The 12,883-nt window shown below is 54.2% G+C and overlaps 1 protein-coding gene across 1 annotated transcript in view; it reads right to left on the bottom strand.

Moving 5' to 3' along the window:
- CRHR2 (corticotropin releasing hormone receptor 2) overlaps positions 1-9,768 on the bottom strand; it is a gene marked incomplete at both ends in the record, with an annotated part of 39,775 nt that extends 30,007 nt beyond the window's left edge. The window contains 2 exons of the mRNA XM_080701398.1: positions 1,584-1,677; positions 9,703-9,768. Coding sequence (XP_080557524.1) covers positions 1,584-1,677; positions 9,703-9,768 — 160 coding nt within the window. The remainder of the gene's footprint in view (positions 1-1,583; positions 1,678-9,702) is intronic.
- Between the last annotated feature and the right edge of the window lie 3,115 nt (positions 9,769-12,883).

The following is a 12,883-nucleotide window of genomic DNA, read 5'->3' as shown; positions in this document are numbered from 1 at the left end:
CAGTAAACCTCTGCAGTAGACGCTGACTGTACCTGACTGACTAGGAACTGAGGCTCTAACGGTGTCAGACTGTGTCCCTCCAAAACCCATCTGTTGACGTCCTAACTCCATCCCTCAGAATGTGGTCTTTGTGGATGTAGGATCTTTAAAGACGTCATTAAGGTAACATCTATACAATTTGGTTAGTGGGCCCTGATCCAAAATGACTGGTCCCCTTATAAGAACAGGAGGTTGGGAACAGATGTGCGCAAAGGGAAGATCTTGTAGAGACAGAGAAGATGAGCAACGGCCATCTACAAGCCATGGAGAGAGGCCTCAGAAGAAATGGACGTGGCCACAACTTGACTGTGGACCGCTGGCCTCCGAGATCTCGAGACAAATCAGCTGCTAGTCAAGCTGCCCTGTCTTTGCTACTTGTTACAGAAGCCCCAGGAAACTAATACAGACTGGCCAGTTGGCTGGCTCTGGGTCAGACCTTTGCCCTGGTAGGAGGTGGGATCTAGACTGGGTCTGCCGGACCCATAGCTAGACTGCCCATGGAAGGAGCACAGGCCCTTGGATGCCAGCTGGGGCAGCTTTTGCCTGCTGGGAACCAGCACTGGCCAACACCTTGACCCCTTGTGCTCTGGTAGCCACTCCAAGCTAAAGGGCTCCCCACCCTCCTCCTTTACTGCTGCTCCCAAGGACTCGGGAGGCCAAGGCCTGGGTGGGGCTCTGGAGAGATGTCTCCAGGGCCCCAAGAGCCCAGGGTCCTTCAGAGCTTGGCAGCAGCCACCTCATCCTATGAATCCATACTTGGAGGGGTCACAACTCAGGTTCTGCTGCGGCTTCGCAGGTCTTTACTGGTGGTGATGCCTGTAGCCACGGCAACCAGAGATGGCTTTACACCTTCTGCTGCAGAGGAGTCACCTTCTTCATGATTTCTTCTTCTTCTTCTTCTTCTTCTTCTTCTTCTTCTTCTTCTTCTTCTTCTTCTTCTTCTTCTTCTTCTTCTTCTTCTTCTTCTTTCTCCTCCTTCTCCTTCTCCTTCTCCTTCTCCTCCTTCTTCTTCTTTCTCCTTCTCCTTCTCCTTCTCCTTCTCCTTCTCCTCCTTCTTCTTTCTCCTTCTCCTTCTCCTTCTCCTTCTCCGTCTCCTTCTTCTCCTTCTTTTTCTTCTTCCGGTACTAAGGATGGAACCCAGGGGCATTCTACCTCCTAGCTGCACCCCCAGCCCTATTTTTTATTCTTTCTTTTGAAACTGGGTCCACTGAGTTGCAAAAGGCCTAAGTAGCTGAGGCTGTCTGCGAACCATGATCTTCTTGTCTCAGCCTCCCAAATGCTGGGATTACAAACATGCACCACCACACCTGGCTTTCTTTGTGGCTTCTTAAGGCCAGCCCAGCCAAGCCCCCTTACTTTCCATGCCCACAAGGAAGCTGGGCATAAGAGGGATTGTCCGGCCAACACCTGTGTCCCCAGTGAGGAGCCCAAGGCTCACCTGGGGATGGGGCCTGCTGAAGGACCCCAACAAAGCTGAGGCCAGCCATCCCAGAAGCCAGGGCCCACCAGCACCCCGCCGAGCTCTCCTCCCTCCACGCCCTCACCTGAGAGGTTGGTCAGGGTCACAGCCGCGTGGCAGTACTGCTTCAGCAGAGCCCTCAGGGGCTGGTCTCTGGGCACCTGGCTCGACCTGGCCGCCTAGGGGAGAACGCGAGTGAGGGTCAGAGTGGGCCCTGGCTGGCCACCGAGGATGCAGGTTTGTTCCCTGCCCTGTTCTGTCACTCGTGCCTGACTCCTCTAACTCTATGGTACAGGGGGGAAACTGAGGCGGGAGTTGTGTAAGACCACAAAACACAGCAGTGGTCTGGCCGAACCTGGATCCCTGGAGTGGCCTTGGAACGGGTTCATGGTCCAGCTCAGTGTCACCTCCAGGCAGGACTCTGCTCTGTGGTCCCTCAGTCCAACCTGGACCTTGTGGACAAAGTGAGCAGGGGTGTCTACCAGCTATCTGCCCCCTGACAAATATTCCTAGGACACCTTCTGTGGGTTGGGCCCTGCCAGGGACCCTGTGACCATCTTCGGGGTGTCCCAGGTCAGGTAGGGACACCCTGCCTAGGGACTCTCAGCCCTTTCCTGTTCTCTGCCAAAGTCCTGCCCACAGTGCTAGGTGTGGAGGGAGGGGCAGGGCAGCAGGATGTGTGAGGTGCATGCACAATTAGAGTGTGTGTGTGTGCGTGTGATCATAAGGGGCCTCCTGAGCTCAGGCCTGCAGGAAACCCTGGGAGCCAGGGTCTTGCTGCTCACAGACCCAGGGCTGCTGGGAGCACCTCAGGCTCAGTCTCTTGGCACCAGAAAGGCTTCTCACCTGCCTGTGGTGAGGGTGGGGTGCTCTGGGCCCTGGGATCTTCTGAAAATCTTCAGGCCCCACCCTCTGCTGGGGCTGGAGTGTGGGGGCTCTAGGGCTGACCCCTTCCTGGTCCCCACTGTTTGCAGAGCAACTGCTAACACTTCCCCAGGAGGGGCAAGGTCACAGTGACCCCAGCCCCTGCAGGCCACACCCGACCCAAAAGCTCTGCTGCTGATGGTGGTCCGAGGAGGCACAGACCTCTGGTCCTGGAAGCTCTCTCCTCTTCTGCCTGACCTTCCTAGGTGGACAACACCCGTTCTAAGCCCCCAGGGAGTGGGCTCAGGGCATCTTCCCCCGGACTGAGTGATGTGGAACTAGCCGGGCCTCAGACGCCAGGTCTCACACGATGGCAGAGGTTTCTCGCTGAGCAAGGACGTTGTGGGGGGCTCAGGGCCGCCTTGCCCAGCGTTCCAAGCCTGCTCATCCAGCCTGGGCAAATGGATAAGAGGTGGCTTTTGGAAGGACTCCAGGTCTTGGCTCCATTATCTGTAACATCTCTGCTCGTCTTAGAAGCCGGCACAGCGAAGGGTCTTCCTTCTCTCCAAAGGGCTGCTGGGGTGGATTTGACTCCGTGAGGACCCACAGCACGGCCTGTAGGTTCCTGTTTTGGGCAAAGCCCCTAGTGGTGGTGGTGGAGACTGGTGGGCAGGAAGGTAGAGACATGTGTCATGCATGGTCCCCTCCAAGGCCTGCAGGCTGAGCTCTCAGAGAGGGCAGAGCGCAGGAGTCTTGTGTTCAGGGCTCTGGGGGCACAGTGTATGGCCTTGGCAAATTTATTTAACTTCTCTGGGTCTTAGTCTATCTTCAAAATGGGGGTATACACCCCGTAGAACTTTTTGTGTGCATTAAATGACCACATGCCAAGAACTCAGCACATGAACTACATGGCAGGTCTCAATGAGGATTTCAGAGGGGTCTGGGCTGAAGCTCCGAGCTGAGGCTTCAGGTCCCCCACAGCCCAGCTCCAGCCCATCCTCTCTTGAAAAGCTTCCTAGAGAACCCACACTCCTCCCTGCCCAACTCAAGTGTGGGCCTGCCTGGGTCTCCCCTAGCCCCCCGCCACTCGGGCGGGCACCGGTCCCTCTCTGGCCTCCGCCTTGAGCATGCTCAGGAGACCTGGAGGCCACCGAAGCCTCCTGGAGGGCTGGGCACTGCGGCTGGTCCCCAAGGAGGGAAGGTCACGGCCACAGGTGGGTGAAGGGTAAAAGGGGGCGGGGGCTGAGCAAGCACAGGCTCAGAGGAGACAGGGCTAGAGTGCCACTGGCGGGCGCAAGGTGGCGGGAAGGGGCACCTCGCTCGTGGAGTCAGCTGGACGTGGACCTGTGTGCCTCCCATCACACAGAGCCTTCACTCCTTGCCACGGCCTCAGTGAATAGCACCGTTTATAGAGGAGGGAAGTGAGACTGAGTTGGGTGAATTTACCTCCTAAGCCACACAACAGGTAGAGACAGAGGCAGATTTGAGCCCAGATAGACCGGTGATGTGGATAGGAACTGCTGGTCCTGGGTGACCTCCAAAGAGACTGAGAAGTCCTGCCAAGGCTTGGATAAGTGTCCCCCAAAGGGTCCTGTGTTGGAGGCTTCCCTGCCTGTGGAACTACTGGGAGGTGATGGAACCTTTAGGATGTAGAGCCTGGTAGAAAGGGGTTAGGTTGCTGGGAGCTTGCTCTGAAGGGGAGATTGGGATCCCGGTCCCTTCCTGGCTCTCTCTCTTTGCATCTTGGCCACATTGAGGTGAAGAGTCCTCCTCTGCCACGCGACCCCACCATCTGTACTGCCACACCACAGACCTCAAAGCGAGGAGCTGGCCGGCCATGGACTGGAACCTCTGAGACTCGGAGCCCAATAAACCTTTCCTCTGTGTAAGCTGTTAATCTCAGGCATTTTGTCGCAGTGACGGAAAGCTGACTCACACAGGACTCTGGTCCCCAATGGGGTGGTTGTACTGCTCAGGAAGCCACATGATTAAGAAGCCCCTCTCTTGCCACAGAGGTGGGGATGGGGTGCTTATAGACAGAGAACTGGGTCTCTGGGCGGGGTCTCTACAAGGGAGCTGAGAAATTTGGATTCAGTAACATCTGAACTCCCCATAGGCCCCCGTGTGATATTGGGATGTAAAAAGAAACATGTGTTTCTTAATCCTCGGTTCCTGGCTCAGGGCTCCCGAAGCCCTCGTCATTTCCTGGGTGGCAGGTGCCCCTTTCCTTCTCCTGAGGTGGGCCCTGGTAGGCTCTGGATAGGGACTGTTACAGAGACCCCACGCTGAGATTAGAAGCTTAGAACTTTCCCTGCCCTGGGGAAGAGGAGCGGGCTGGAGACTTAGTCATGGATCTTGCCTATGGCATGGAGCCTCCAGAACATTTCCAGAGGATGAGGGCTGGGGAGCCCCTAGCTGCAAGTACATGGAGGGGCTGAGAGACCCGCCTGCTCAGAGGCGTTTCCCCAGGGCTTGTCCCAGCCCTCCACCATCTGCATCCTTCATCATAACCAGTAAACAGAAGTGAACGTGGCCCTGAGTTCAGTGAGCTGTTCTGACCCAAGAGGGGTTGTGGGAAGCTCCAATTTATAGTCATGGTCAGTTACAGGAAGCTGGCGATGGTCTCTGGAGGAAGGCTGGCCCTGCCGGACTGGGCCTCCCCTCTTAGGCTCGTGCTGCTTCTACTGATCGAGTCAGGATGGAATTTTGGTGGGGAACACTTTTGATTTCAGAGCGTGTGTGTGCACTTTTGATTTCAGAAACCAGGCATTTTCCTTTTGCCAGAATTCTCGATTGTGATGGGGACATCTTGAATTTCCTGCTGATTGATCCTTGGCTGTCTCCGGGCCCAGGAGTCTGACTGTAGCCCAGGGTCCACATCTGTGTTCCCCGTTCCCAGTCCAGAGTCTGACAACATACGTGCTCTACAAATGTTTATGGACTGACGGACTGACTAGGTAGGTGGATGAATGAGACCATGGTTCCCCTGTGCCAGGTAGAGACACCCACATCCCCAATATGGGAGTGGCTGTTCTGGGCTCCTTCTGCCTATAGGATTCCTTTAGCTGAGGCTAGTGTGTGGAAAGCCCAGGCCCTGGTTCTGCCCCCTCCCCCCCACAGTCCTAGAGTGGGAAGCTCTGGCTCTAGAAGAGGGCAGGCGATCCCTGGCAGCAGGGAAGAGGCAACGGTCAGAGAAAGACTCCAGCTGCTGCTCTTCCTCCACCCTGGGTCCTGTCCAGGCAGAACCTGTGCCCTGGGCCCAGATGGGCCTCAAGGTGCCACCCCGCAGGAGCCAGCGGGTCTGGCCCAGCTTCCTTGCTGGGTCTGGCAGCAAGCTTCCTTCTAAATATAGCTCTGGGTCTAAGCAGGAGATTTACGGGACCTAGTCCTGGGCCCGGGCTGCCGGCGACAGGAAGGAATGGGGCCGAGTCCTCTCAGACTCCTCCCTTGGCGACCCAAGGTCAGAGAAGGACTCAGGGAGGGCGCTCCTCCAGCCCCGTGCTCCTTCAGAGCTTCCCAGCTAACGACTGCACCCAGGGCAGCAGGAGAGGGAGGAGGGGGAGCAGAGGGGATGAGGAGGAGGAGAGGGAGGAAGGAGAGAGAGGAAGAGGAGGAGGGAGGGCAGGGGGTGAGGGCAGGGAGAAGGGAGATGGAACAGCAGTCGGGGCCCAGGCTGGCTGAAGAGCAGGCAGAGAACAGAAGCCACTGAGAAGAAGGTGGGGACCAGAGTCATGGGAAGGAAGGAGGCAGTTGCATTCGGCCTGGATTTCTGGAAGGGAGGACTGTAGATGTTTGGTCTAACTTCTAGGATGCAGGACCTCGAGTGGGAACCCCAAAACCCCAGGCAGGTTGGGGCGGCTTTCCCACTCCTGAGGCCTCTCTTCCCAGGATGCCCCGCTCCTCCTTCCAGGCCCCAGTCCCCCTGCAAGGTCCCTAGGGAAGCTCAGCTGGCTCCTCACTCCGTGGCTTCTCTTCCTATCTGAAAGCCATGGCTCCCGCTTGCCCCCTGCGCCTCAGCCTTACCTGGATTCTGAACCTGAAGGCTAGGTGTGAAAATCTAGGTGCCGGAGAACCAGCTGGAGGCTCGCCTGACAGTCACTCAGTCTAAAGCCTTCTCCCGCATCATTAACTTGCCCACTTTGCCTAATAGTCACCCTTCTTCTGATTTGTTTTGGCATTTGTCTGAATGTCCTAAAAATAGCCTGACATTAAAATTAGATTTTTGTAAAGGTAAGAGAAAAAGGGGGGTAAGAACTGTCTTTTCTACTTGGAGTATTGTGAAACTTCAAATAGGTGATGTCTATACAAACGTTACAATGAATCTTGCTATTATGTTTAATTATAATGCAATGCTTTTAAAATTTAAGACAAAACAAATAGGGGGTGTGTGTACTTGTCTAAAACAGGGTAGAGCACATGTCTGCCCATGATCGGCCATTCAGTAAAGTAAACAAAATAAACCGAGCGACCTATCTTTCCTCTGCCGGTGCAGATTTGAAATGACATCTTAATATACTAGAATTTTGAATAAAAGGACTTTAGATAACCTGGCTGAAGAGGCATTAAAATGTTTACAATTAGATAAAGTAGAAATTGACAGCGGAGAGGGCACAACTAAGTCCTATCATTTGCAAACCTCTGCACATTTGAGACTTCCGAGGAATACAGAGTTAAGTAGGCAGTGCCCTCGGACAAATTGTTTTTTAAAAAATACTTAAAACCAACAAAATGGCAAAAAGAGCCTAACTGGCACGTCTACAGTCAATCACAGCAAGTGCCTCCCCTGCCGACAGACCTCCCTAGCTCTTGCCATCTTCCAGAGCCCGCTGGGGCCCCACAGTGATCCCTCGAGGGCTGGGGCTGGGGCTGGGATCTTGGGCCTGCCCCTGCTGCGCACCCGGGTTCAGCTCTTCACCCCTGACCAGTCGCTGCTCACTGGCCTCCTCCTCCACTTCCTGTTAGGGAGCCTACTCCTTCATTCACCTTTTCTTAGATCCAGTTTCCAGAGATTGTAAACACACAGGATTTTTTTGCCATTTCCCAGCCAGGTGTCCCTCTGGGCCAGGAACAGCACAGAGTGGGAGCCACAAGGGCACTGGTTCAACACGGCTGACAAGTGACAAGTGCTGAGAGCCAGCACCCCTCCCTGCTGCAGGCCCTCCCTTCTCAGGTTCTCATTTCCCAGGGAGCAGGAATCTCAGAATAGTTGGCCAAGGACCCAGAAATAAATCCCATTACTGCAAAGGCCAGAATAAGGAGGGCTGGGCTTTGGGGTCAGAAGAACCAAGGTGCTGTCCCCTGTGGCTGGTTCACGTGGAGGGACTTTGTGTGAGAAACTCATTTCTGTCTGTCTGGGGTCGTCAGGACAGGTCAGGCCTGGGGCTGACACTGAGGGTAGCTAATCTGCCGGTCTGCTCTGAGGCCTCCAACTCTGGTGTGCCAGAACCCAGGACACTCTCCCTCCCACCCCTGCCAGGCTGAGTACGAAAGCAGGAATCAAGAGTTCTCTCTGTAACCTGCTTGGCCCCCAGAGGGAAGGGCTGAAGGGCAGCCCTTCATCCTCGGGCCCCTGCTTTGGGTTTTGTTTTGTTGCTGATGCTTTAGTCCCCGCCCCCCGCTCTCCAGCCCCTGGCTCTCATGAACCAGTGGGAAGGGGCAAGGAGCCCAAAGCCCAGCACTGATCAAGGCCTAAGAGTGGACGGAGAGCTCCCTCCCCAACCACCACTTGTCCCCAAAGAAGTCTGTAGTGGCACTCAAAGAACCTAGCCAGCCAGCACTATGGTGCATGCCTATAATCCCAGCAACTTGAGAGGCTCAGGCAGTAGTGTCACAAGTTTGAGGCCAGTCTGGGTGACTTCATGAAAATCTCTCAAAAGAAAATAAAGAGGGTGGGAATATAGGTTGATGGTAGAGTGTCCTGCATTCAATGTATTACAAACTGACAAAAGCAAAATAAAAGCCCAGGCAGATCCAGGGCCCCGGGGATGCTGACCACACCTCTCGGCACAGCCCTGAGAAGAAGGCCCCGAGTCCTCATGTCTGGCACAACACCACAGCCTGCCCTCCCCAAGTGGAACTCCATGCGGAGTGCTTCACTTTGAGTAGCTCAACTGTTCCTCAGGACTGTTCTGGAAGCACCAATGCCTTCCTCGTTTTACCTTTTACTAAGGCTGAGCATACTCAAGTAGCCTTCCAGGGTCACACACCGAGCTGCAAAACAGGCATCTGAATGGTTCTGTTCCCAAAGCCACTTGGCCAGTGGCTGCTCACTAGTAGCTGCTGAATGACTGTTGAGTGCGTGAGTTCTCCTGGTACATCCGGGGACACCGAGGCCCAGAACATGGCCCCAAGGCTCAATCCTGGCAGACCTTACAGGGTTCTGTCCCCCCTTGCCCTCTGCACCATTTTAACGTTGTAGTTCTTCATTTATTTTTATTTTTTGTGGTACTAGGAATTGGACCCAAGGGCATTCTACTTCCAAGCTACACCCCTACCCTTGTTTATATTTTATTTTGGAAACAGGGTCTCACTAAGTAGCATAGGGCCTCATTAAGTAGCTGAGGCTGGCCACAAACCTGTGATCCTCCTGTCTCAGCCTCCCAAGTACTGGGCTTACAAGTGTGCAACACCATGCCTGGCTATAGCTCTTTTGGAAAAGTGTGGCCTAGGACTGGTTACCCTCCCACTCTGGGAGTCTGAGTTTCCCCATCTGTAACATGGCTGGAGGTAGATTCTTCCTGCTTCTGTTTCTGCGAATCGCTCCCTCCCAGCTTTGCCCCTGCTTCTCCAGCCTTTCTAGCTACATTCCATCCCTCACCCACATCCCCAGAGGCTGACCCTGACTCTGGCCCAGGGCATTTGGGGTGGGGCTGGAGAAGCCAAGAATCTATCCCCCTCCCCCACCTCAGTAGTTGATTCTCTGTTTCTGCCCAGGGCTGAAGGGTGGGGATGCTTCAAGGGGAGAGATGGGGTCCTGGAGGCAGCTCTCCGGTTGTCTGCTGGGGCAGGAATAGGGGTGGAGACGCAGTTAAGGGGTCCTGTAAGACAGGTAGCTCAGGGGTCTGTGGGCAGCAGAGTAGATTGAGAACTTGTACTCTCTAGTCCTAGACACGTCCGTCACCCTAGAACCCTCTGCTCATTCACCAGGGCTCCCCGTCCCACCCTAGCTGGTGTTAAGAGATTCATTTCCCTCCACCTGCCCCTCCAGCAGGCAAGTGATATCCATCCCATCACGGAATGCAGGCACCAAGCCTGGAGACCCCGTCTAGGCTCCCCTCCTCAGCCAGAGACCTCCAACCCTGCTGCCCCTCCCCTCCCCCTCAGCCCCTCCCCGCACTTACTTGGGGCAGCGGGAGCAGACACAGCAGACAGAGGAGGAGACGTGAGCGCCCCACGGGATCCCCCATGCTGCGCTAGGGGCTGGGGACCAGAGCTACTTCAGGCAGCTCCCGCAGGACCCGCCCCTCCCCTCCGGCTTGCCTGCTTCCCACCAACCGGGAGGCCTAGGTAAGGAGCTGGGTACTGGGGGCATTCTCCCCACCCCAGGGCCGCGGTGACACAGCCCGCAGCCCGCCTCTCCGGGTTATTTATAGCTGGTGCTGGGCAGTGGCTGGTGAGCTGACAGCCAGGGGTCAGGCTCCCCTCCAGCCCGGGAGCTGCGGCTGAAGCCTGGGGTCTGCTGGGGAGGCTTTGCAAGGTGAGGAGCCAGGAATAGGGAGGGAGGGGACCTTGAGCTCTGTCCCCGCCTCAGGAAGGCTCCCTCTGGACCTCCACTTCCCAGGGCTGATTCCAGTTACCTGGGAGTTTGGAACAGGTGCCCAAGCAGAGGGACGAGGAGATTTGGATGCTGATGCAAATTAAGTAATACCCCTGTATCCATACACGGAGGGCCTGTAAGAAGTGTGCCAATTGCTAGAAAATACACTTTGGGGATTATTAAAGAAGCACCGTGTTTCTCATGTCCAAATGGCTCAGTAACTCAGTAACACACACACACACACACACACACACACACACACACACACACACACACACACGGCAATAAAGCAAATAGAGGTGAATGTGGATTATTGGTAAACCTGGGCAAAGGGTATATAGGTGTGATTTGAGTCATTCTTCAACTTATTAAGGCAAAATAAAATGCTAAAGCATCGGCAACAAAACAAAACCCAAAGCAGGGTCCGAGGATGCAGTGCACCCGGAGACTCCAAGGCCACAGCGTGGAATAGGCGCGGCCACTGCTCTCACGTGTGGACCTCGCAGCTCTTCTGCACGGGGAGCCATTCCTGACAGGTGGGCCACCAGGGGCTTAAGTGCTTAAGCAGCACCTTTGTTAGGACAGAGGAAAGCATTCAAGGAATGTGATTAGCCAGGGCAGGAGCTCAGGCACCACAGAAGCAGTCTTGTTGGTAGAGGACTTCGGAGAACTCTATTGTATTCAAGAAGCTCAGACAGTGCTGGAGTAGTGGGGACCTGTACCCAGCACTTGGGAGGCTGAGACAGGTTCGCAGGTTTGAGGACAGCCTCAGAAACTTAGCGAGCTCCTTAGCAACTTAGATCCTATTTCAAAATAACAAAATTAAAAGGGATAGGGGTATAGCTTGGGGTAGAATGACCTTGGGTTCAGTCCCTGGTACCAAAAACAAAACAAAACAAAACCAAAAAACCCCAACACTTAGTGTTCCCTGTGGTCTCCCTGCCTGAGATACTTTTTTCTGTCCTTCAGGGCCTCCTCCCTTCCGCCCCTTTCCTCTAGGCAGCCTTCCCGACCACCCTGACTCCTGCCTCTGAATCTCACAGGCCTGAGTAAAAAACTCCATCATGCCAGCTGTGGTATTACATGCTTGTAATCCCAGTACTTGGAAGGTTGAGGTAGGAGGATTACAGAATCATATTTTGAAGTAGTGAGGTCCTCTGCAACTTAGTGAGACCTTGTTTCAGAATAAAAAATAAAATAGGGCTGGGGATGTAGCTTGGAGGTAGAATGCCCTGAGTCCAATCCTCAGTACTGCAAAAACAAAAAACCAAACAAAAACAAAAACAAAATAAAAACACAAAAACCCTCCATCTCTTACCAGTTTGCATTGTTCTCAGATTGCAGTAGGCCAGTATGGCTGTCCTGCCTCCCCGCCCCTTTGCTCCCTCCTTCCCTCCTCTTGGTACAGAGCGTGGTACAGGGAATCTTTGTGGGAAAGCTGAGGAGGACCTGGTCTCAGCTCACTCATGCCTCGTGGAGGGCAGCCTCTGCTCCAGCCAGAGGAGCCATCTGGGCAGCTGCAAGGATCGGCAGGTGTGGGGTGGAGCTCAGCCGGGGACCTGGCTTTGTTAGGCTCCCGGAAACAATTCCCATAAAACCGCGGGTTCTTGTCCCAACTCAGGACAGATGTACACTGGTCAGGACTCTTGCTAAAGATTTAAATGAGCTTATTAAAAAGATAGAAATACACAAGACAGTTACAGCCCCATGCTAAAGCATGAGGGGGTGGTTCGATCGAATTCACCGAAATACAAAACACGGAACAGCCTTTATATAGACAGGACACCCTCCATCATGTTCTCTCCTGCATAACTCTGACAGGGGTAAAGTTCGGCCCCTTAATTTTTCCTGCCTCACTTTGGTCTACCCCCAGGTTTCTCCTTTCATGAAGATCGATCCCTCCTCCCCTTCTCTTAACTAGATATCAATGATTATGTAAACCAGTCTTTAGAATGGGGAAGTCCTAGCTCCCCTTCTCTTTCCTTGCTAATCACTTTTAGCTAGGATGTCTTACATTATAATAGCTGCTTGCTTCCTGGCTGAAACCAATTCTTTCCACAGGTCTGCCTTTCATCTTTTACAAAATGATTTTTAAAACATATTTATTAATAATCAGAGCTTTCTCAAATCTTCCTAGGCCATTCCCGACACGGGTACAGCTGCCATAACACAACGCCGCTCACTGAGCAGCTGAAGCCAGAGACAGTTTCCCAGTGATCTAGACGTGGCCACCTTCCGGCTGCATTCTCAGGGGGTGAGCGAGGGCCCTGGGTCCTTCCTCTTCTTCTAAGGGAACTAATCCATCACGGGACTCTGCTCTCATGACTTTATCTAAGCCTAGAGCCTTCTCAAAGGCCTCACCTCCAAATGCCATCACGCTGAGGGACAGGGCTTCACATACGGATTTAGGGGGCATAAACACCCCTAGCCCTCCTTGTATTTGCAAACAGATCCCCTCCCCCACCCAGAACTCTCTTTGGGGAACTGCTTTCAGGAAACTAGAAATAATTATTGCGCAGTTGAGATCCCAAAGTATCCAGGAATGAATTTCTATCCTCCCAACTCCCAAAGGCGGCCTCTAATTGGTGTCTGGAGGTGGGACGAACCCGGAGCTCCCTCAGGGACCAGGCCTGGCTGGGACTTGGCCTGGGAGTTCTGTTTTCTGTCTAGATTCTCTCTCTCGGGAGCTCTTCCTTTGTACGTCACTCTGCCAGGACCGTCCTCTCACCTCTGGGGAGTCTGTATGGTCAGAGCGGCCTGGATTT

The sequence above is a fragment of the Muscardinus avellanarius genome (assembly GCF_963383645.1).
Source record: "Muscardinus avellanarius genome assembly, chromosome: 9".
NCBI classification, from domain to species: domain Eukaryota; kingdom Metazoa; phylum Chordata; class Mammalia; order Rodentia; family Gliridae; genus Muscardinus; species Muscardinus avellanarius.
The sequence above is the reverse complement of the archived record's forward strand: the minus strand, read 5'-3'. Positions and strand labels throughout refer to the sequence as shown.